General features: G+C 39.2%; 2 protein-coding genes across 6 annotated transcripts in view; both read left to right on the forward strand.

The window, feature by feature from the left end:
* ANKRD45 (ankyrin repeat domain 45) overlaps positions 1–9,584 on the forward strand; it is a 50,992-nt gene extending 41,408 nt beyond the window's left edge. Inside the window, exons 5-6 of one of the 2 annotated variants that reach the window (XM_047705570.1) lie at positions 2,537–2,675; positions 9,293–9,584. In XM_047705570.1, the coding sequence (XP_047561526.1) occupies positions 2,537–2,675; positions 9,293–9,318 (165 nt within the window). In that variant the 3' untranslated portion in view covers positions 9,319–9,584. Of the gene's footprint in view, positions 1–2,536; positions 2,676–5,443; positions 5,868–9,292 lie in introns of those variants that run through there. The other variant, XM_047705569.1, reaches the window with a different exon arrangement.
* Positions 9,585–11,887: 2,303 nt separating this feature from the next.
* Positions 11,888–21,971, forward strand: part of SLC9C2 (solute carrier family 9 member C2 (putative)) — a 111,533-nt gene continuing 101,449 nt past the window's right edge. For 3 of the 4 annotated variants that reach the window (XM_047704986.1, XM_047704989.1, XM_047704988.1), the window contains exons 1-4: positions 11,888–12,047; positions 13,039–13,236; positions 15,268–15,368; positions 18,342–18,470. In XM_047704986.1, the coding sequence (XP_047560942.1) occupies positions 13,101–13,236; positions 15,268–15,368; positions 18,342–18,470 (366 nt within the window). In that variant the 5' untranslated portion in view covers positions 11,888–12,047; positions 13,039–13,100. The remainder of the gene's footprint in view (positions 12,048–13,038; positions 13,237–15,267; positions 15,369–18,341; positions 18,471–21,971) is intronic. The other variant, XM_047704987.1, reaches the window with a different exon arrangement.

The following is a 21,971-nucleotide window of genomic DNA, read 5'->3' on the forward strand; positions in this document are numbered from 1 at the left end:
AAACATGAGCATGCATGAGCAAGGGGGGAGGGGGCGGGGCAGAGGGACAGGAAGACAGAGTCTTAGGCAGACTCTGCATGGTGAGTGGGGATCCTGATGCAAGGCTCAATCTTACAACCCTGAGATCACCATCCTGAGATCATGACCTGAGTCAAAATCAAGAGACACGTGCTTAACTGAGTCAGCCAGGCACCTGAACTTGAATACACTTTTTAAATGTATTGTTGAGTGGAAAAAAAAAATCAGGAAAGACTACAGAGATTTTCATAAACTTCAAGACCAAGCAAAATAAAACTGTATTGTTTAGGGATACCTACGTATAGAGTAAAACTATTAAAAAAGAAAGCGAAGTTATAAGCACAGGTTGTCATTATCTCTTGGAGGAGGATTGGGAGATGAATTACAGGCAGGGCACAGAAATAGCATTATTCTGGCAATGTTCTGGTTATTCTGTTGATTAGTGGGGTCTACTGATATTCATTTCATTAAGTTTTGCTTTAAAACTTACATATTTATCATATTTTAGTTTCTTTGTATACATATATTGCATATTCAAAGTTTACATAATGGTAAAAAAAAAGATACACAAATATAAGGAGAGCTAATTGTCAAGCCAACTTCCCAAATTTACCATATACTAAGTTCTGCATATAGAGTAGTTTATTGCTTTGGATATACACTAAAATAAGAAAATGTGCTCCAGGTACCAGAAATGTGTTTTGGTTTTAAATTCTCTCTCTCGGGATGCCTGGGTGGCTCACTTGGTTGGATGACTTGATTTCAGCTCTGGTTGTGATCTCAGGGTGATGGAATGGAGTCCCACATAGGGCTCCTCACTTAGTGGGGAGTCTGCTTGAGATTCTCTCTCTCTCTTTGTATACCCCTCCCCCTGCTTGGGCATGCACTCTCTCTCTCAAATAAATAAGTCTTTATAAAAATAAATTATGTCTTGCATTTCTGTGCAAGATGTTCTGTGAATTCCTTGTAACTTAAAATTCTGATGAACAGGAATTACCTATTGCTCAAAATGTAATACATCCCCACCTCTGAGAACATGAGAAGTTACACATTTTACTTGTGGTTGTAAAACACTTTACAAAAAATCTCTTTTGAGACCAACAAAATATAGGCAAAATTCTATTAGAATCTATTGGATTCTAATTCCCAGCTATTGGATATGGGAAACAAAAATTTCCTGCCACAGACAGTACCTTGTCTTACAAGTTACTATAAAAGCTTTTTTAATTCCAATTTTTAAATATTTGGTTATTTGAACTAGAAAACACTGTGTACATGTAGGAATAATTAGAATAAAATTGAAATGCCTAAAGTAAACTTAACTTTCTTTCTTCCATTTCCAGTCTTACTACCTTACCCTGTGGTTCTGATAATAAGCTTGTGTTAATTTCACCATACTTGTCCCATCACTTCTATAAACATATGTACGCACACATAAACGTACATACGTTTTATAAGGTTTTGTTTTTATATAAGTGGGATTACACTATACATTTTATTCTTTTTTTAAACTACATATAATTCCTTAATTTGCTTTTCTTTCTTTTAATAATGTATTATGAACATCTTTTCAAATCCACTTGATTCTACCTATGTCTGCATACAGTACTGCTTATTTAATCATATGGACAGGCCATACAATAAAGCATTCATTTCTCTTTCTTATTACTAAGCATAGAACAAGTAAACATCTTATTTTTTTAAGACTTTATTTATTTATTTATTTATTTATTTGACAGACAGAGATCACAAGTTGGCAGAGTGGCGGGCAGAGGGAGAAGGAGAGGGAGAAAGAGACTACCTGCCGAGCAAGGAGCCTGATGCGGGGCTCAATCCCAAGACCCTGGGATCATGACCTGAGCTGAAGGCAGACGCTTAACTGACTGAGCCATCCAGGGGCCTCCAAGTAAACATCTTAAAGCAGACGCCCTCAGTTTGCTGTGCATGGGCAGAGTTAGCTTTGCAGTGCAAACTGAGCCGTTTTCAGTGAGGTGGAGCTCTTCTGGAATTTCTTGCACTTCCTCTCCTCTGAACCATCTGAGAGGGAATAAAAGAGCATTGTCTGTTTAGTTGCCTTTGGGTCATACAATCTATCTGTTCTTCTCCAACCTTTGCAAACACTTCTCTTCTCACAGGGCCCACTGAAACTAAAGAATTAGGGAGAGGATATTCACTGGCCCAAGACTTCATGACTCTAGATTATGAGTTTTATTATATACGACATTCCACTGATGTTAGAGCTGTGTGTCCAACATAGCAACTACTAGCCACATGTAGCTGTTTTAAGTTAGAATTAATTAAAATTAAATCAAATTAAAAATCCAGTTCCTCGGTCAGACTAGCCCATTTTCTAGTACTCAGTGGCTATAAATGTCAAATGGTGACTGGTTTGGACAATGCAGATAGCACGTTTCCATCATTCTAAAAAATTGTGTTGCACAGTGCTAGTTTAGAGATACTACAGAGCTTTATTTTCCAACAAACAAGTAGAAAATAAACTCTTTGTTTCTGTCTCTAGAATACCATCCTCACTGCATGCCGTGTAAAAAATGAGTGGTTGGAAACCAACCTGGAAGCTTCCATTAACGAGATTTTTGAACAGAAACAACAATTGGAAGATATTGTGACTCCTATCTTCACAAAAATGGCAACACCGCGTAAGTTTTGGATGAAGATGGTTTGAATGTCAGAAAAGATGAATATGAGGTTCAGTATTGTTATTTCTGAGATACTCTGATTTTAACAATCTTCATTAAATAGCCATTAACCTTTTACCAGCACATATATAAGTATGAACTCTCTGGGTTTGTTATTAGTTTCAGTATTAAGAATAACTAAAAATAATAACTGAATTATTTTTACAGAGAATGTCTAATACTAATCTTACTATTGTCACCATTAGTCATTGTTTAATTTTACATAATTTACAGTGCCTTTGATTTCAACTAAGGAGGCGTGTCCTCCTAGGAGATAGAGTGGCAGAATTTGAAAAAGCACTTTCAGTTTTATAACTGTATTTTGTAAAGCCTGTTGGGGGAAAACTCTTCTGTCCCTGGGGAGGGTGCACTATCAGAATCTTGGTGGCAGGCATACCTAAGAATTTTTAAAATATCAGGCTTATTGGGATATAATTCTTAGATTATAAAATTCACCATTTAAGAATGTACAAGTCAGCAGTTTTCAGTGTATTCACAGAGTTATATAATCATCACCACCATCTAATCTCAGAACATTTTATCACTATTGGCAATCACCTCCCACCTCCTACGAGCCTCCAGCAACCACTAATCATCCTTATTTCTGTAGTTTTTCCTGTTCTGGACATTTTCACAAATCATACAATCTGTGGCATTCTGTGTCTGGATTCTTTCATTTAGCTTATTGTTGTCAAGGTTCCTCCATGTTGGAACATGTTTCAGTGTTCCTTTTTTTTCCTGAATAATATTCTGTTGTATGGATTCAGATTTATCCGTGCATTAGTTGGTGGATATTTGAGTTTCCATGCTTTTGGCTATTATAAATAACAATGTTGTGAACTTTACTGTACAAATTTGTGTGACTGCTGGTTTTCATTTCTCCTGGGAGAATTGCCAGGCTGTGCCTAATCATTTGAGGAACTGCTGAATGTTGCCAATAGGCAGTATATGCGAAGATTCCATTTTCTCCACATCATCATCAACATTTGTTATTGTCCTTTTAAAAAAATTTAGCCATCCCAGTGGGTGTAAAGTGATACCTTAATGTAGTTCTAATTTGTATTTCCTTAATTATGGATGATGTTAAGCATCTTTTTATGTGTTTACTGGCCATTTGTATACTTTCTGTGGAGAGGTATCTATTTGAATCCTTTGTCCATTTTCAAGCTGGGATGTCTTTTTATTGTTGATTTGTAAGAGTTCTTTATGTATTTTGTGGAGTCAAGTCCCTTATCAGATATATGCTTTGCAAAGATTTTCTCCCATTCTGTGGATTATCTTTTCATTTTCTTGTGTTCTTTGAGACAGAAAAGGCTTTAAGTTTGAAGTCCAATTTATCCGTTTTTCCTTTTGTTGCTTGTGTGTGTCGTGTCTAAGAAACATCGCTTTATCCAAGGTCACCAAGATTTACTCCTATGTTTTCTTTGTAAGAATTTTGTAGTTTTAGCTCTTTTCTTTTAGCTCTATGGTCCATTTTAAGTTATTTTTTATATAGGATGTGAACTCCTTCTTTTGAATGTGAACACTCAGTACCTAAGATTTTTTTTATCAAAAGGCGCTATGGTTTTTTAAAGGTTAAGACAATCAAATCTAGATCTTCTGGCAGAATATCCCTTGCCGTCTTTACCCAGTATCTGTAGAGCTTATGCATAGCCCATGCCTAGTCCCCTGAAGGGAGACAGAGGCTTTACACTGTCCTTGTCTGTAAGCAGCCCACCACCCAGTTTGTGAGTGAGCGTGCATACCTGAAAAGTTAAACTCAGTGATGTGTATGTTCAAAGATGCCTAAGTATGAAGAGGAAGCATCATGAAAGAAGAGGAATTGCCTGAACGGATGGGTAGCAAGTGTGGAACATGAAGGGAATTCTAGAATGAAAGCCCAGTATGATGATGAAACGTTCAAACACGGGAATAGAGAAGTGGCCAAGATCCATTTGGCTGATTGTGTTTGAGTCTGTGAGTGGCAGTAGAAAACAAAGTTGGAAAGTTAACTGGTGCTCACTTCATTAAAAGTACTGAATTATAAGCTTGGAAGTTTGGTCTTTATTTCCAGGGCAGAGGGTTGCCATTAAAAGCTTTGGGTAGCAGAGAAGAGGAATTTAGTAGGGGAGAATACTATGGCTTTCCTTATAAAATGGCTGAAGAAGAGATTAGAGAGAGTGAGACCAACATAATCCAGGAGGGAGATGACTAAGGCTTGAATTACTGATGGTACTGTTTGGTTCCCACTGTCTCCCTCTGTTCCACCACTGCCGTTAGCCTGGCCCATAACCTCTCCCTGCTTCCCTTCCCATCTTCCAGGAAGATTACCTCTCCCGCCACGTCTCCTACATGCCCTCCAAGCACCCAGTATCTTACACTTTCATGTTATAGAAGTGTTAGGTCTTGATGGAACCTCTGAAATGACCCCCTCAGTTTACAGTGAAGAAAGTGAAGACCAGAGAGGGCAAGCACTTTATTCAAAGTTATTCTATTCATAGCAGAATTAGGAAGAATAATACCGGCTCTATGGGAAATGTGACCTCATAGCTTTAAATATAAAAAAAAAAGAGAGAGAGAGATGGGTAGGGGAAAATTCTTGACTTGACATAACACCAAGGCTTAATTAATGACTGATTCAGGCTGGGGCATACTCATTTATTTCATGCCAATTATTTTTAAAAATGGCTTCATTTTTATTTTATAAAACAAGCTAATTGAGTGTAATTTTAAAATCTGCTTCCTTTCAGGTCATGTGAAAAGTGGCAAATCTGTAGCCTAAGCCATGGTCAGAAAAGAAGTCAAGATCATACCTTCTACTGAACATGTATTTTATGAAAGACCACACTTCCTTCTAGTATTTATAAAAAGCAAACTTAATACACCAACTGAAGTTAAGAAAATCAATGTGGGGTTTTATAAAAAGGTTTAAGTATGAAATTAAATCACCCTTTTTAAAATTTTACCCTATTCAGCATGCTTACATCCAGACACTCTGGCCTTGCCTCTGCCGCCAGTGCAGGACCGTGTGAGTCCCACATGCTCTTTCCAGAGAGCACGCAGGTGCAAATCACTCACCAAGGCTCTCCGCAAGCCCTCCCGTCTGCACAGAGAACCTGACAATTTTCTGTGTAACTGAGGCAGGACATTTCCATTCAACTGAGGAATTATATTTTTTTTAAAAAGATGTATTAGTTAGGAAAAATTCGTTCTTCCTTTCTCAAAAGGAAACTATAGAACGCCATTCTAGAGCAATGAAATAATAAGCTATTACTTTTCACATCCAAATTAAAATTTACCTGTGAGGTGGCATTTAGTCTGTTAGTGAAACCTCGTTTCTTTATCTTTAACTTCCACCTCCTTGGTCTCTCTCTCTCTCTCTCTCTCTCTCTCTCTCTCTCCACACACACACACACACACACACACACACACTCATATTTAGATTTACCCTAATCTGTAGGTTTGGCGATATAGAAATTTTAGCAGGACTCCATGGTATCTTTCTTTCTGTTCTGTTTTATATTTTTTAGGTTTTAAATATCACTGCTGGTTTCATGTTAGTGATTTGGAATGTCTTTTTTTCCCTAGTATATCTGAAAGCCCCTGAACCTCCCATTATTCTGATTTTGTGGAAAACTTTTCTAGAAATAACATGTTTAAGAAAAAAAACCCACATTTATTTGTTGTCCTTATGACTTTCTTTTTTGTCCTTCCCTGAAAGCTGGTTTTTCCTTATAGAGGGGAAAGAAAAGAAATAAGGAATTTTGTAATTCCTTGTTGGTTGACACTTTCTCAACCATGATTTTTTGGTAACACTTTTAAATTTGTGTCACAGATTTTTAAGTTTTGAGATCATTTTTATGCATGAGCACTTGAGTTTCAGTTGCCTTAAACAAAAGAACAGGGCAGTAACTGTCACTCCCCTCTGGTAGGCCCAGCGGTGTTTTGGGAGCCTGATGAAGAAGGAGGTGGTTCTGTGTTTGCTCCGTCCTTCTCCTGCTGTGAGAAGTCCATTACCTTTAAGCACTACAGCAATTTGGGACAAGGCTAGTTGCCATTTTTACTATTTCTGCTCTAACTCTCTGTTTTCTGAGCCTTACTCTTGAGTATGATACGACTTCCCAGGCATGTGGTCCCAGTAATTAGGGTGGATTCCTGAATCTCACTTCAGAGATTCCTAGGTGAGACTGCGGTACTTATGGAGATTCTGGTACAAAATAAACCCCTCTCTCCTTTATCTTTCAGTCCTTATCTTCAAACTTCCTAAAACTTTTAATGTATATAGTTATGCTATCTTTTGGAATTCCCTGATTGGCACCTTTATGTCATTATGGTTCCTTTACTTACTTCTTCTTTTTTTAATTATTTATTTATGAGAGAGAAAGAGAGAGAGTGTGTGCACAAGCACAGGTTGGGGGAGGGGCAGAAGGAGAGGGAGAAGCAGGCTCTTCACTCAGCGGGGAGACTGATGTGGGGCTCAATCCCAGGACGCTGGGATCGTGACCTGAGCCATCAGCAGATGCTTAACTAACTGAACCACCCAGGTGCTCTTGGTTCCTTTACTTTTTTTCTTTTTTAAAGATTTTATTTATTTATTTGACAGAGAGAGAGAGATCGCAAGTAGGTAGAGAGGCAGGCAGAGGGAGAGGGGGAAGCAGGCTCCCCGCTGAGCTGAGAGCCGGATGTGGGGTTTGATCTCAGGACCCCGACACCATGACCTGAGCCAAAGGCAGAGGCTTAACCCACTGAGCCACCCAGGCACCCCAGTTCCTTTTCTTTTTTAACAATCTCCTTTTCTAACACCTTCACTAGTTTCTATGGTCTGAATGTGCTTGTATCCCCCAAAATTCATATGTTAAGACCTAATGCCTAATGTGATGGTGTTAGGAGATGGGGCTTTTCGAAGGTCTTGTCTTATGAATGAGACCTTCAAACAGTTGACTTGCCCCATGCACTATGCAAGGTTATAGTGAAAAGACATGCGTCGAGGAGATGGGCTCTCCCCAGACAGTGCATCTTCTGGCACCATGATCTTGGACTTCCCAGCCTCCAGAACTGTAAGAAATAAGTGTTTGTTGTTTATAAAGTATCCCATTGATGGTCTTTTGTTATAGCAGCTTGAACCAAACACCAGCTCCTGTTCTTCATTTTGTCTCCAGCAACGGAAACTTCTCAAAAGTCAGTCCTGGCTTACAATTTTATATGCCAGGTATACCTCATAAAGCTGTAAAAAGAAAAAAAAAAAAACAAAACACCACAATTCTGACCCTTGGCAAAGAAGTCTGTAACTCTCCACCCCATGGCCTTCTCTGTTCCCAGTGTTAGGTTCCCTCCTCCTTTGGGGCACCCATAGTGCTAATAGCTACATATATATTCCATTTAATCGTTCACGTTTGCCTCCCCTTGTGAATTGTGAGCCTTTTGAGGGTAGGGGTTTTGTCATATTTTTCTTCATACCTTAACGTCTATACGATAGTAAGTTAATAAATAACAGTTGAATAAATTCTCTTTTGGTGCTACCTTATTCCTGGAGCTCACTAGTCTTCCTTCATTGATAGAACTTATTCACCTTTTCTAAAAATGACTCCTGAACCCTCCTCTGCATATCTTGTTTGTGCCAGTGCCCCATTTCTACTCCAACTCTCCCAGTAGACTAGCCGCATGTACACACAGCATCATGACTATGTATCTAATTTTCTCCGTATCCTTCTATTTTCTGACCTTTACCTTGGATTCCACACGACTTTGTAGTCATGTGAACCTGGTGATTACTAAGGGATTCCTGGATCTCACTTCAAAGATTCCATTGATATGAGGATCTGAGTTTTGAGAGCAATAATACTTCTCGTGATCTGTCATTGCATTATATTATATCTATATTCATAGGAGAGTTAAAATACCCTTGTGTTTTGAGTTTGAACTGTTACAGGTAGCTCTAGATGTTTTCTGAACACCCACAGAATAATTTCAGTTTGCATACTAGTAAATTAAATCACATTATTTGAGAAGTGGTCAAGCAAAGGCTAAATTCAGTGCTGTGATAAACTCTAGACAGTGGTTTCTAAGACTTCTGTATTTTCACTGGAAAAAAATGTGAAAAAATGGAGGACATTGAAATGACATCACTAAGAAAACAACTACTATCTGCTATCACTATTACTTAATAAGAGACATTTTAACATCAGAAAAGAACCAAAGGTATGATTCATTGTAAGGCTCTGCCCTTTAAATTGAACAAATTAAGCTTAATTATGGACTTGTATATTTTTCTCATTTTGCCATGTATGCTGGAACTTTTGTCATGAATCACCACTGGTTTATGGTCCAGCCTTTGAGAACAACTGTCCAGACTGAGCTGAACCAGGCAGAATGCTATTTAGGTTAACATGATGCCCCGAGTTGTAAAGGACTGACAATATATTGACACTTGATCTGTGATACATTATATTCTCCAAGTTGGCCACATCTCCTGCCCCACATGTTCTTCTTACAATGTGATCATGACCTTCCTCACAGAGAGAGGAGGGTCTCTGTTTTCTCCTCTTGAATCTGGGCAGGCCTGTGATTATAGTGGAAGTAATACTATGTGATTTCCATAGATCATAAAAAGGGATTCAGTCTCTAGCTAGTTCTTTTGAGATGCCCAGTCTTGGGAACCAGTCTGTATGGAAGGACCCATGTGGACAGAAACTGAGGCCCCAACCCAAAGCCCTGTCTGAGCTCCAGCTAGCAGTCCCCGCCAACCTGCCAGCCATAGGAGTGAGACATCTTGGAAGTGGATCCTCCAATCAAGCCACCACAGCCAGTGCTATATGGAGCAAAGAGAAGCCTTCTCTGTTGAGTCCTGTCAAAATTGTAGATTTCAGCTAAATAAATGATTGTTGTTGTTTTAACCTACAAAGCTTTGTGTCTGTTTGTTATGCTGCAATATATAACATAGCAATTTTGGACTCTAGAGTGAGAAATGGATGTAACAAACCCTAAAATATGTGGTATTGCCTTTTTGGGATTGGATGACAGACAGAAGCCCAAAGGGTCTAGAAGAGAGTGTCAGTGAAAGCCTGCAGAATGTTTAAAGGCCTCTCGGAGGGATTAGTGGGAGTTAGAAGAAAGCGATAGTAGAAGCTGGAGAAAAGGGGCCCTTGTTAGGTGATGGTGGTAAATTCAATCACACTGTTGTCTAAGTAATGAACTTATGATCATGCTAAGGATTTTCCTAGATAGTAGTCAAGTGCCACTTGGCTTCTTCTACGGCAATATGAGAAGAGAGATGAGCTGAAAAGAACAGTTCAGTTTTCAAATGAAATTTAAAAGAAATATAATGCAGCCAGTACTCACTGGGTTTAAAAATAATAGTTTCTCATGCCTAGCCTTTCTAGATGGCAAAAAGTTCTCAAACTAGGAAATGGATTCTGAGAAAAGATAAGAATCTCAGGTGGGATTGTGAGGTCATAAGACCTTAGAGATATCTAAGGTGGTGCCTCCTGGAACTTCTGAGCCTTGAGATAGGCTTTCTCAGTGCATCTAGGAAGATGACCTCTATCTGCTGGAGGCAATCATTGTCATAGCTAAACCAAAATGCAAAGAGAATAGCTCTCTGTCAATAATGGTATATATCAAACTTAGAAACCATCTGATTGGTCCTATCTGAGTCCTGTGCCCATTTCTGAACCAACTATTATATAGGGGGATGAGAAAATATGACTAACCAGCCTTGTCTCAGCCAGATAATATAGTCTATTTTCAGAATATGCAGTTGGGGGAAACATACTGGGCAGCCTCTCAGCCCTCAGCTCCTAAAGTTATCATAGTCTACTCAGCTGGCTCTACCAAAAACTGGTGATATATGATTTATTATTGCTTTTCTTTGAGTTCTATGGGAAAGATTATGAATTAAAGAAATTTGATCATCTCTATATTTTAGTTATATTCTATCTCTAGCAGAACTATGTAATCTAGAGCCAACTATGAATTTTGTCCAATTTTTCTCAAGGTATGAAGATTTTTCTAAAAGCCATGGAGAATCTGAATTTTGAAATGTAAAGCTTCATGAGACTTTCCTGTAGGGTCTAGGTGACCCAAGTGAATCTGAGGGAACACTAGGATAGAAACTAGATAGAAGGTGAAAGGACATTACTCAAAATGATAAGAAAGCAGTTGAGAGAATTCAAGGTGACCAGAGGTTCAGATAACAAAGATGAAATGGGAGAAAGAGTAGTGAACTTGGTAACTAGGAGAGTTAAGGGCGAGTATGGGAAAGAGTAAGGAATGGGTATCTCAAGAGACAGCCTGTGAATAAGATGGCTTTATTGGCTGAATGGTTTAAAAGAACCATACCAGACAACAAAATGCTGAAGGAAAAATTTTGGAGAATGGTATATGGGTACCAAAGGTGGTTGCTTCAATCAGGGCCAGACATAAAGCTGTTGACTAAAACTCTTCAGTTGAAAGTATGAATTGGGACTTTGAATTGAAACGTTCTTTGATATATAGTAATGGAGAAGATTGATTATAGAGTTTGTAATCTCACTGCTGTGGTACTATTCTTGGTGCCCTGGGGAAGAGTATTATACTAGTATGACAAGAATGAGAAGAATTTCATTGTCACAAAATAACCTCCTTGGAAGGAAACTATAAATTGATTAGCTGTTCATTTGTTTAAATTTGTACTGTGTTTTAGTGATTAGATTTGAGGCAAAAATATATTAATTTTGACATCACAGAATTTGGGATACGTTTGTCCTCCTGTGAAGAGTGAGAAATGTTGTTTCTTCAAATTAAGGGCCAAAAGTGAGAAATACCCATCAAAAAGGAGAGATAGGTAGAAAAAGAGAAAATGGGAAAGGAGGAATGAAAAAGTCAGATGGGAGAGCAGGTAGTGTTGAAGAGGATTAGGGCCGGAGAATGAAAAACAGAATATATATTTAAAAACATGTAAGAGGATCTTCTGTCTACATGGTGAATGACCATTTCAGCTATTATGTTAGGCAAAGAAAGTCAGTTAAAACAGTTGTGGGTATAGACACAGCTCCAGCATTAGGAAATGCAAGCTTCCCTGGAACTGGATCACTTAGCTGCTTCTGGGTTGGGGGTGGGGATGTTATATGTAGCCAATCAGAGTGAAAGTAAGTTGGCAAGCAACCAATGGGACTTAGGCATGGAAATGACTTTGGATGTGATATCAGTTGGCAGTACTGTCCCTGGCAAACAGCCAGCAGAGCTGAGCATTTTTCTTTGTGATTTTCAAGAGCCTTCATCTTGATTTCAACTCTGAACCAGCTTGGCCTTGGAAGACGGTAACTCTGGTCTTGGTAGTTTGGAGAACGTGATTTGAGCGTGATGCTGTAATGACAGGTGGGGATGGCAGGAGGTGAGGATGCCAAGGACATGAAGGGCAATTTGAGGGACAGGTGAAGTGATTTGAAGATGTAGCATTTTGAATCTCATTTCTGGCCCATTTCTTCTTCACACCAGGATCATTGTGGCTTGTAGACCAAACAAGTACAAAACAAAGAACCAAAGATTATTGGGGATACTTCAGGAACCTCTAGGAATTTTTAGGTTAAGGTTAACTGCAGGGAAACATAAAACCGAATGAGTCCTTCTCAGGACCACCACGAGATTTTTGCAGGCTATGTTCTGCACGAGGGCGCCAGCTGAGGGTAGGTACTTGGACTGAAATCAAACCTATTATTTATATGCCAAGCCACGTGCCCTGTCATCGGGAAGGGGAACTTTTTCTAATTCACTTAAAGGCATTGTATGATAAAACCACAATTTTAGCCTTTTCCTTTGTTTTTAGGTTATTCATCCCACTTCTCTATCCCAACCTTATCTGGTGTGACTCAACTTTGACCTCATTTCCCATTTGGGGTTTGGAGGGGCCCAAGAGAGGGGAAAAGGGACATGGGACTGAAGTAGTAAAGAGGAATTCCAGAATGACTTGTACATATAGAGAAAGAGGTACCGCTCCAAAAAAGTTCAGTTGATCGAATATTATGGAGAGCGTATTATGGGCCACATACTGTGCGCACAGCCTTAAGGAAAAATAATATCCAACCCTGGGCCTTGAGAAACTCACTATTCAATGAGGAAGGCAAACATACCACTCATACAATGATTATGTGCAGAAATCAGTGCTGTTGCTCCTCTAGTATATGTAGAAGTGTGGAGGAAGTGTTCTTGGTGTTCCTATGACATGATCTTGGAGCAAGAGGTAGAAGAGAAAGTATCAGTATTCTTCATGACAAGAAGAAAGGTGCTCAGATCCGAGTGTGGTACCATCTTAGGTAGAAAGAATGTGGATGCTGTGCTCATTTTCTTCTTTTTTTGCGTATCCTAACAGGTTAGTCTGTGGTAGTGAAAATAACTCCTATATAAATTCATCAAGTTAGGACTGAAAAAGCAATGCCAAACATGAACTCTTCCTTCTGGATACAAAGAGAAGGTAACAGACCTGACTTACTCTGCGGGCACTCAGCCACCTACACCGTTGTAAATGGGCATTTCCTGACACTTGTGTGCTCCATTGTTGTTTTGGGAGGTAAGTGCTTGTTTCTAAATTTCATCTTTCCTCTGCCCTCTGAACCTTTCTCAGGGCAGAAAGCCATCACAACGTCATCAAAAGAAGTCTGGTGGAACTGTAAGATGTGAGTGAACACTGGCAGGGTGGCTTCATTTAATTATCAGTAGCATCAATACTATGTTCCTTCCTTCAGGGGCATGTGCTGAGCACAACAGAGTGGTAGGCAGAAGGGGAGTCAGACAATTCCTTAACCTCAAGGAGTCCTCTCACTGGCAAGATAGGAATTATGATGCAATGGGGTTGGTGTAACTGTCCAGTGGTGGCCTAGAAGGCCTCAGGCTACCTCCTGCCAGGCCCAACCTAACCAACATGTATCTGGGATGAGGACAGGGCAATGGGGGCAAATAGGACCCAGACATTTGTTCCACAATTTGCACAGTTGTTGCAATTAGTTTTGTCCGTTTTATTATAGCTTTTGATGTGATTTTACTGCAGGGAACATCCCCCCACTCCAACCCCTAGTGGGGAATTAGGAGAGACTTCACAATTAAGGGACTCTTAAATGATCATTAAGAATTCAATAGGAGGGGCACCTGGGTGGCTCAGTGGGTTAAGCTGCTGCCTTCGGCTCAGGTCATGGTCTCAGAGTCCTTGGATCAAGTCCCGCATCAGGCTCTCTGCTCTGCAGGGGGCCTACCTCCCTCTCTCTCTCTCTCTCTCTCTCTCTCTGCCTGCCTCTTGGCCTACTTGTGATCTCTCTCTGTCAAATAAATAAATAAAATCTTAAAAAAAAAAAAAAAAGAATTCAATAGGAGGGGCACCTGGGTGGCTCAGTGGGTTAAGCCTCTGCCTTCAGCTCAGGTCATGATCTCAGGGTCCTGTGATCCAGCCCCGCATCAGGCTCTCTGCTCAGCAGGGAGTCTGCTGCTCTGCCTACTTGTGATCTCTCTCTGTGTGTCAAATAAATAAAATATAAAAAAAAAAAAAGAATTCAGTAGGAATGGTGAATGATAGTCACACGGATGAAATACCAGACTGAAAAACACAGGTACTTTATTCCCCCAGTTCAATGCTAGTGATGAGGGAAAAGTTTCTAGTGCTCTTTAAAACATTTTTCTTTGGGGGGAAAAAAGGTCAGGGGCTTTAAAATCCTTTCTGGAATTGGGAAGACTATAAAGAAATGATGAAGCAAATACTCGTCTTCCATTTTACTTGTCAGAGAGTAAAATCACGTCCTCTGGGGTGAGCCTTGAAAACACACTGATGACATTGGTCCCCTGTGGTACTAGGAGATGCTGGTGACCATGAATCTCACCAGCTCTAGATCCTTAATGATTACATAGAGATAAGTGCTCAGCAGTAAGGGGCATTGCAGAAATAGTTGGAGAAACATTTCTTCAGCCCTACACAAAAGAAGTATTCAATAAATATGCACTAATTCAGCTGGAAGACAGGAAATGCAGAATCTGGAATGCCAATGAATCTTGCCCTAGGCATAAAGTGATTGGATTATAGTCCATACATTGCTTCTGGAGAGAATGAGCTGAATAATATTGAACAGAGGAGAGAGTGGCAAGGTAAGAAAATGCGCGTAGACAATAACACAGGTCTCCTGTGACTTGTCTGGTGAAGGCAGTTTTCCCTCTAGTTAGAGCTCAGTTGAAAGTATTTCTGGATTTTAGGAAAACTATAGAATATATGTTGCTGCAGTTTAGGATAAGTAATTACTAATAAAAGTTATACCAGGTAGATACGACGTTTGACTTTTTGTAATCTCTCGTCATCAGATCCATAGATCCTCTTGTACAGTGATCATAATGTGCCTGTCAGTGGGCAAATGGGAGATTGTTGGAACTTCAGTATTTTCCAGATTCACCTGTAAGAAAAGCTTCATTATGTGTTTCTTAAGAGACAGCATTTGTAAGAGCTGTCAATTGTTTTTTATATGATGTGACACTCAGGAAGTTTAAAATGAAATAGAGAAAGGGGATATTAAATGTTTTGAAACTATACATTATGTCTAAATAACACATACATGTATTTCTTCAGGATTTTTGAGGACCTATTTAAGGAGTTCTGAAGTCACTGTCTTAATAATTCTTTCAGTGTCAGGGTTTGTGATAGGACAACTGGCTCACAGTTCTGTTAAGGTATGTATGTACCTTATGTATGTATGTACAATAATAAGTTAGTGAAGAACAGAGACCAAAATCAAAGTCTACTCTCACCCCATCTGTGAATGTATGGAATTAAAAAAAAAAAAAAAAAGGGAACCGCTGGTATTCCTGGGTGGTTCAGTTGGTAAGTGTCTGACTCTTGATCTCGGGGTTGTGAGTTCAGACCCTGGGGTTGCGCTCCACACCCACCTTAAATAAAAAAATAAAAATTTAAAAAATGTGAACAGCTACTGAAAAAATTCATCTGGTATTATAAATTTTGAAAATGAAAAACCATACAATAAAAGACATATAAATTAGAGGTCCTGGGGCGCCTGGGTGGCTCAGTGGGTTAAGCCGCTGCCTTCGGCTCAGGTCATGATCCCAGGTCCTGGGTTCGAGCCCCACATCGGGCTTTCTGCTCAGCGGGGAGCCTGCTTCCTCCTCTCTCTCTGCCTGCCTCTCTGCTTACTTGTGATTTCTCTCTGTCAAATAAATAAATAAAATCTTAAAAAAAAAAAAATTAGAGGTCCTTAAGATAAGACATTAGGGGCGCCTGGGTGGCTCAGTGGGTTAAGCCGCTGCCTTCGGCTCAGGTCATGATCTCAGGGTCCTGGGATCGAGTCCCACATCGGGCTCTCTGCTCAGCAGGGAGCCTGCTTCCCTCTCTCTCTCTGCCTGCCTCTCTGTCTACTTGTGATCTCTGTCTGTCAAATAAATAAAATCTTTAAAAAAAAAAAAGATAAGACATTAGTATGGAAGTGAGTAAAATTGGATTGCATCTTGGGTTCTGCTTTGGGAGCCTCGCTCTTGTTTCTTTCCCATGTCCGTACACAGGCTTCATTGTGTGCAACACAATGCAGATAATGATGATGTAGAGACATTATCAAAGGCAGCTGTTATTGTCATAATGAAACATGGTTACTCTTTCCTAACTGCTAGATTCAATGCAAAACGTGTCATATAATATATAATATAGATAGATACAAGAAAAATTTTCTTAATTTACTAACTCTTGATTTCAAATGCATAACATGTGATCAGTAGCAACTTGTCTCCACTTTTATTTTTTTTTTCAATGGAGATGATGCTTGTGTCTGTCTAGGATTTTTAAAAGCCTTCTGTTACTCTTCTGAAACACCCGCATTACTACTAACATCTTTTGAGTGTTTACTATATGCCCGGTTCTCTTTAAAGTGTTTTGTGTTTATTAGTTTATTAACTTATTATTTATTCTTTTTTCCAGTTAAAAATGGAGCTGTTTAATTTTAAAAATGTGTTTTATTTGAGTATGGTTGATACATCATGTTACATTAGTTTTAGGTATCCAAAATAGTGATTCGATTTCTCTCTGTGTTATGCTATGCTCAACTTCTTACTAATTCTTGAGTTAATTCATTCACTTTCACTGAAACTCAGTGGAAGTAGGTATTCTATCCCATTTTACAGATGACAAAACTGAGGCACAGGGAGGTTAAGTAATGAAGAATAAAGTATTAGTTGAGCCCAAAACTTTTAAATGTACAACCTTCATGATTTATGTCTTATATACACAGTATTTATGTGCTATTATCTATGTGTTATTTTTCTCTACTTGATTCGCTGAAGGACTTTATTGTTTTCTTTAAAGATTGATTTATTTATTTGAGAGAGAGAGCGCACACCGTGTGAGGGAGTGCAGGAGACAGGAGGGCAGTGGGAGAGAATCTTAAGCAGACTCCTGGCTGAGCAGAGATCCAGCCTGGGGCTTAGTCCCACAACCCATGAGATCCCAACCTGAGCCAAAAACGAAGGTCAGATGCTCAACCAACTGAGCTTCCCAGGTGCCCCAGCTCACTGAAGGAGAAATGAAAAATCTTAAACAAATGTTTGTGAAATCATAAGTACCTGTGCAAGTTTCTCTTTTCTGTTTCTTACTGCAAATTAGAATAAATATCTAAGAGTCAAATAAAAAAATACTTATCTGTGGATACCTAAAGTCATGTCAGGGATCACCAGTGGCAGGGGTATCACTTGTGAAAATGCTGATTACAGTACTTATCACAAACAATGTTTATGTAGCCCAAACTCACACAATTCTCTGGTGAATAGAGGACTGTACCTGCAACTCTTCTGGACAGTCAGATCAAGAAATCTACAAAACCCTCAGGACTGGTCTTGTAGATAATTGCAGATAGTTGCAGATTAGAATATACTAAAACTTACAATGATTGATATCACATTAATTTCTAATATCTCAAATTACCTACCACTAATTTTTTTTTATTTTTTATAAACATATATTTTTATCCCCAGGGGTACAGGTCTATGAATCGCCAGGTTTACACACTTCACAGCACTCACCATAGCACATACCCTCCCCAATGTCCATAACCCCACTCCCCTCCCCCAACCCCCCTCCCCCCAGCAAGCAACCCTCAGTTTGTTTTGTGAGATTAAGAGTCACTTATGGTTTGTCTCCCTCCCAATCCCATCTTGTTTCATGTATTCTTCTCCTACCCCCTTAACCCCCGCATGTTGCATCTCCACTTCCTCATATCAAGGAGATCATATGATAGTTGTCTTTCTCCGATTGACTTATTTCGCTAAGCATGATACCCTCTAGTTCCATCCACGTCGTCGCAAATGGCAAGATTTCATTTCTTTTGATGGCTGCATAGTATTCCATTGTGTATATATACCACATCTTCTTTATCCACTCATCTGTTGATGGACATCTAGGTTCTTTCCATAGTTTGGCTATTGTAGACATTGCTGCTATAAACATCCGGGTGCACATGCCCCTTCGGATCACTACGTTTGTATCTTTAGGGTAAATACCCAGTAGTGCAATTGCTGGGTCATAGGGTAGTTCTATTTTCAACATTTTGAGGAACCTCCATGCTGTTTTCCAGAGTGACCTACCACTAATTTTTAATACCACCAAATGGCAGACAACTAATTTCTTATTTGTCCTTGTTACTTTAGGTGTACCAAATTGTCTACCCTCTTCTAAGAACACCAAGTTTTTCACTTTATTGTTATTTTGCACCTATAATTATATTTATGGCTGCTTTGGATGTGGACTTTTATATCCTCAAGAATGTGTTTTGGCAGGTAAGAACACAATTAAAAAAATTATGGTCAATCTTGCTTTATTTATTTATTTGACAGAGAGAGAGAGAGAGAGAGAGATTACAAGTAGGGAGAGAGGCGGGCAGAGAGAGAGGGGGAAGCGGACTCCCTGCCCAGCAGAGACCCTGAGATCATGACCTGAGCCAAAGACAGAGGCTTAACCCACTGAGCCACCCAGGCGCCCCAATCTTGCTTATTTATGTTAGCAGAAAATATGTTTGTCTATAAAGAAGATTAATCATTCACAAATCTCACAGTTTAATTGTTCTATCTTCCTTATTCCGTGAAACCACTAATTAAAAGGGAGTGAGGGGGAGGGAGAAGGAATAAATATTTGCTGAGTGACCACTGTGATGAGGCACTGAACAAGTATCTCTATTTTGTATGTAAACAAATTGCAGTTCAGAGGTCACAAACAAGGCTGATAAATGGCAGAGCCTAGATTCTGATCTCCTATCTGACTTCATCTCAAATATATCTGTAGATTTACCTGTTGTCACTGCTGACATTGTTTTACTTGTGGCTTCTCTTTTTCTTAATCATGGCTTGTCAGATGATTTTACTTTTTCTTTCAAAGAACACATTTTATCTTCTTTAGTTTTATTCTGTACTTTTTCTAACACCTTGAGTTAGAGGCTAGTTGACTGATTTTTAGTTTTCTTATTTTTTGTATTTTATACACTTAAGGTTTTAAATTTTGCTGTAACTACTCTTTTAGCTTCACCATGTTTTGATTTTTAGTGTTTTTTGTTTTTGTTTTGTTTAGAGAGGGGGGGGAGTGCACACACACCTGTGAGTCTACACACATGGCACTGGGGGAGGGGCAGCGGGAGAACCATAAGCAGGCTCCACGCTCAGTGCAGAGCAGCAAGGGGCTCTTTCTCCCAATCCTAAGATCATGACCTGAGCAGAAATCAAGTCGGATGCTTAACCAACCGAGCCATCCAGGTCCCCCATGATTTTTAATGCTCTCATTATCATCCCGAACCTACCTAAAACTTTTACTATACTTTTTCTTTGGACCATTAATTATTTTGTTCCCTATGTGTGGAAGAATTTTGTTTGTTTTATTTATTTATTCTTGAAGTATAGTTGACATACAATATTATATCAACTTCAGGTATATATCCTAGTGATTTGATAATTATATACATATGAAAAGCTCACCAGGATAAGTGTAGTTACCATTTGTCATCATACAAAGATTTATGATATTAATGGCCATATTTCCCATGCTGTACGTTTATCCCCATGACTTATTTTATAACTGAAAGTTTGTACGTCTTAGGCCCCTTCTACTATTTTGCCCATCCCCCACCCCTTTCCCTTCTGGCAACCTTTAGTTCGTTCTCTGTATTTATGAGTTTATTTCTGGCTTTTGTTTATTTGTTTGTTTGTTTGTTTGTTTTAGATTTCACCATGAATGAAATCATACAGTATTTGTCTTTTTCATCCTGACTTATTTCACTTAGCACAATACCCTCTAGGTTCATCCATGTTGTCACAAGTGGCAAAATTTCGTTTTTTTTATGGCCGAGTCACAGCCCTTTAAATATATGTGCCAGGGGTACCTGGGTGGCTCAGTGGGTTAAAGCCTCTGCCTTCGGCTCAGGTCATGATCCCAGGTCCTGGGATCAAGCCTCACATTAGGCTCTCTGCTCAGCAGGGAGCCTGCTTCCTCCTCTCTCTCTCTCTCTGCCTGCCTCTCTGCCTACTTGTGATCTCTGTCAAATAAATAAATAAAATTTTTAAAAATAAATAAATAAATAAATATATGTGCCATATCTTTATCCATTCATCTATCAACAGACACTTAGGTTGCTTTCATATCTTGGCTATTGTAAATAATGCTGCTATAAACAGGGATGCATATATCTTTTTGAATTAGTGTTTTGTTTTCTTTGGACAAAAATACCTAGAAGTGTTGAAAATAGAACTACCCTATGACCCAGCAATTGCACTACTGGGTATTTACCCTAAAGATACAAACGTAGTGATCCAAAGGGGCATGTGCACCCGAATGTTTATAGCAGCAATGTCTACCATAGCCAAACTATGGAAAGAACCTAGATGTCCATCAACAGATGAGTGGATAAAGAAGATGTGGTATATATACACAATGGAATACTATGCAGTCATCAAAAGAAATGAAATCTTGCCATTTGCGACGACGTGGATGGAACTAGAGGGTATCATGCTTAGCGAAATAAGTCAGTCGGAGAAAGACAACTATCATATGATCTCCTTGATATGAGGAAGTAGAGATGCAACATGGGGGGTTAAGGGGGTAGGAGAAGAATACATGAAACAAGATGGGATTGGGAGGGAGACAAACCATAAGTGACTCTTAATCTCACAAAACAAACTGAGGGTTGCTGGGGGGAGGGGGCTTGGGGGAGGGGAGTGGGGTTATGGACATTGGGGAGGGTATGTGCTATGGTGAGTGCTGTGAAGTGTGTAAACCTGGCGATTCACAGACCTGTGCCCCTGGGGATAAAAATACATTATATGTTTATTTAAAAAAATAAATAAATTTAAAAATTAAAAAAAAAAAAAAACCTAGAAGTGAGATTACAGGATCTTATGATACTTCTAGTTTTAGTTTTTTGAGGAGTCTTTATATTGTTCTCTAGCTTAATAAAAAAATAGAAATTAAATAAATAAAGGGAAGAAAGAATGAGAAACAAAGGTAAATGCAAAGTGCAAAATTATATTGAGAAACAAGTCCAAATCTATTTCTTTTTATTTTTTATTTTTTTTAGATTTTATTTATTTATTTGATAGAGAGCACAAACAGGGAGAGTTGCAGACAGAGAGGGAGAGGCAGGCTCCCCACTGAGCAGGGAGCACAATGCAGGACTCAATCCCAAGACCCTGGGATCATGACCTGAGCCAAAGGCAGATGCTTAACCAACTTGGCAACCCAAGCAGTCCTATTTCTTTTGCTTTTTTATTTTTTATTTTATTTTTTTTAAAGATTTTGTTTATTTATTTGACAGACAGAGATCACAAGTAGGCAGAGAGACAGGCAGAGAGAGGAGGAAGCAAGCTCCCTGCTGAGCAGAGAGCCCGATGCGGGGCTCGATCCCAGCACCCTGGGATCACGACCCGAGCCGAAAGCAGAGGCTTTAACCCACTGAGCCGCCCAGGCGCCCCTCTTTTGCTTTTTTAAAACTAATTTTTAATTTATGTTTTGAGGCAGACACTGCTTGCCTATCTGATATGCATTCTCTCTTTCTCATAACAGAAACTTACTAGATTTTGCTTGGTGTGGTAGTGGGCCCAGTGTGAATTATTCTATTTCCCAACAAGTGGTAGCTGGATAGCCTCAGAAAGAGAGTGTGACTAGTGAAATATATACAAAAGTCTGTTGAGTAAGGCTTCCAGAAACCACTTAATAAGGGGCCAAATCAGCCAGAATGTGCTTTTTGCCCTTTGTTTTACCTCTCTTTCTGCCTAGAGCCCTGTAAATCAACACTGAGG

The sequence above is a fragment of the Lutra lutra genome, chromosome 15, assembly GCF_902655055.1.
Source record: "Lutra lutra chromosome 15, mLutLut1.2, whole genome shotgun sequence".
Lineage (NCBI taxonomy): Eukaryota > Metazoa > Chordata > Mammalia > Carnivora > Mustelidae > Lutra > Lutra lutra.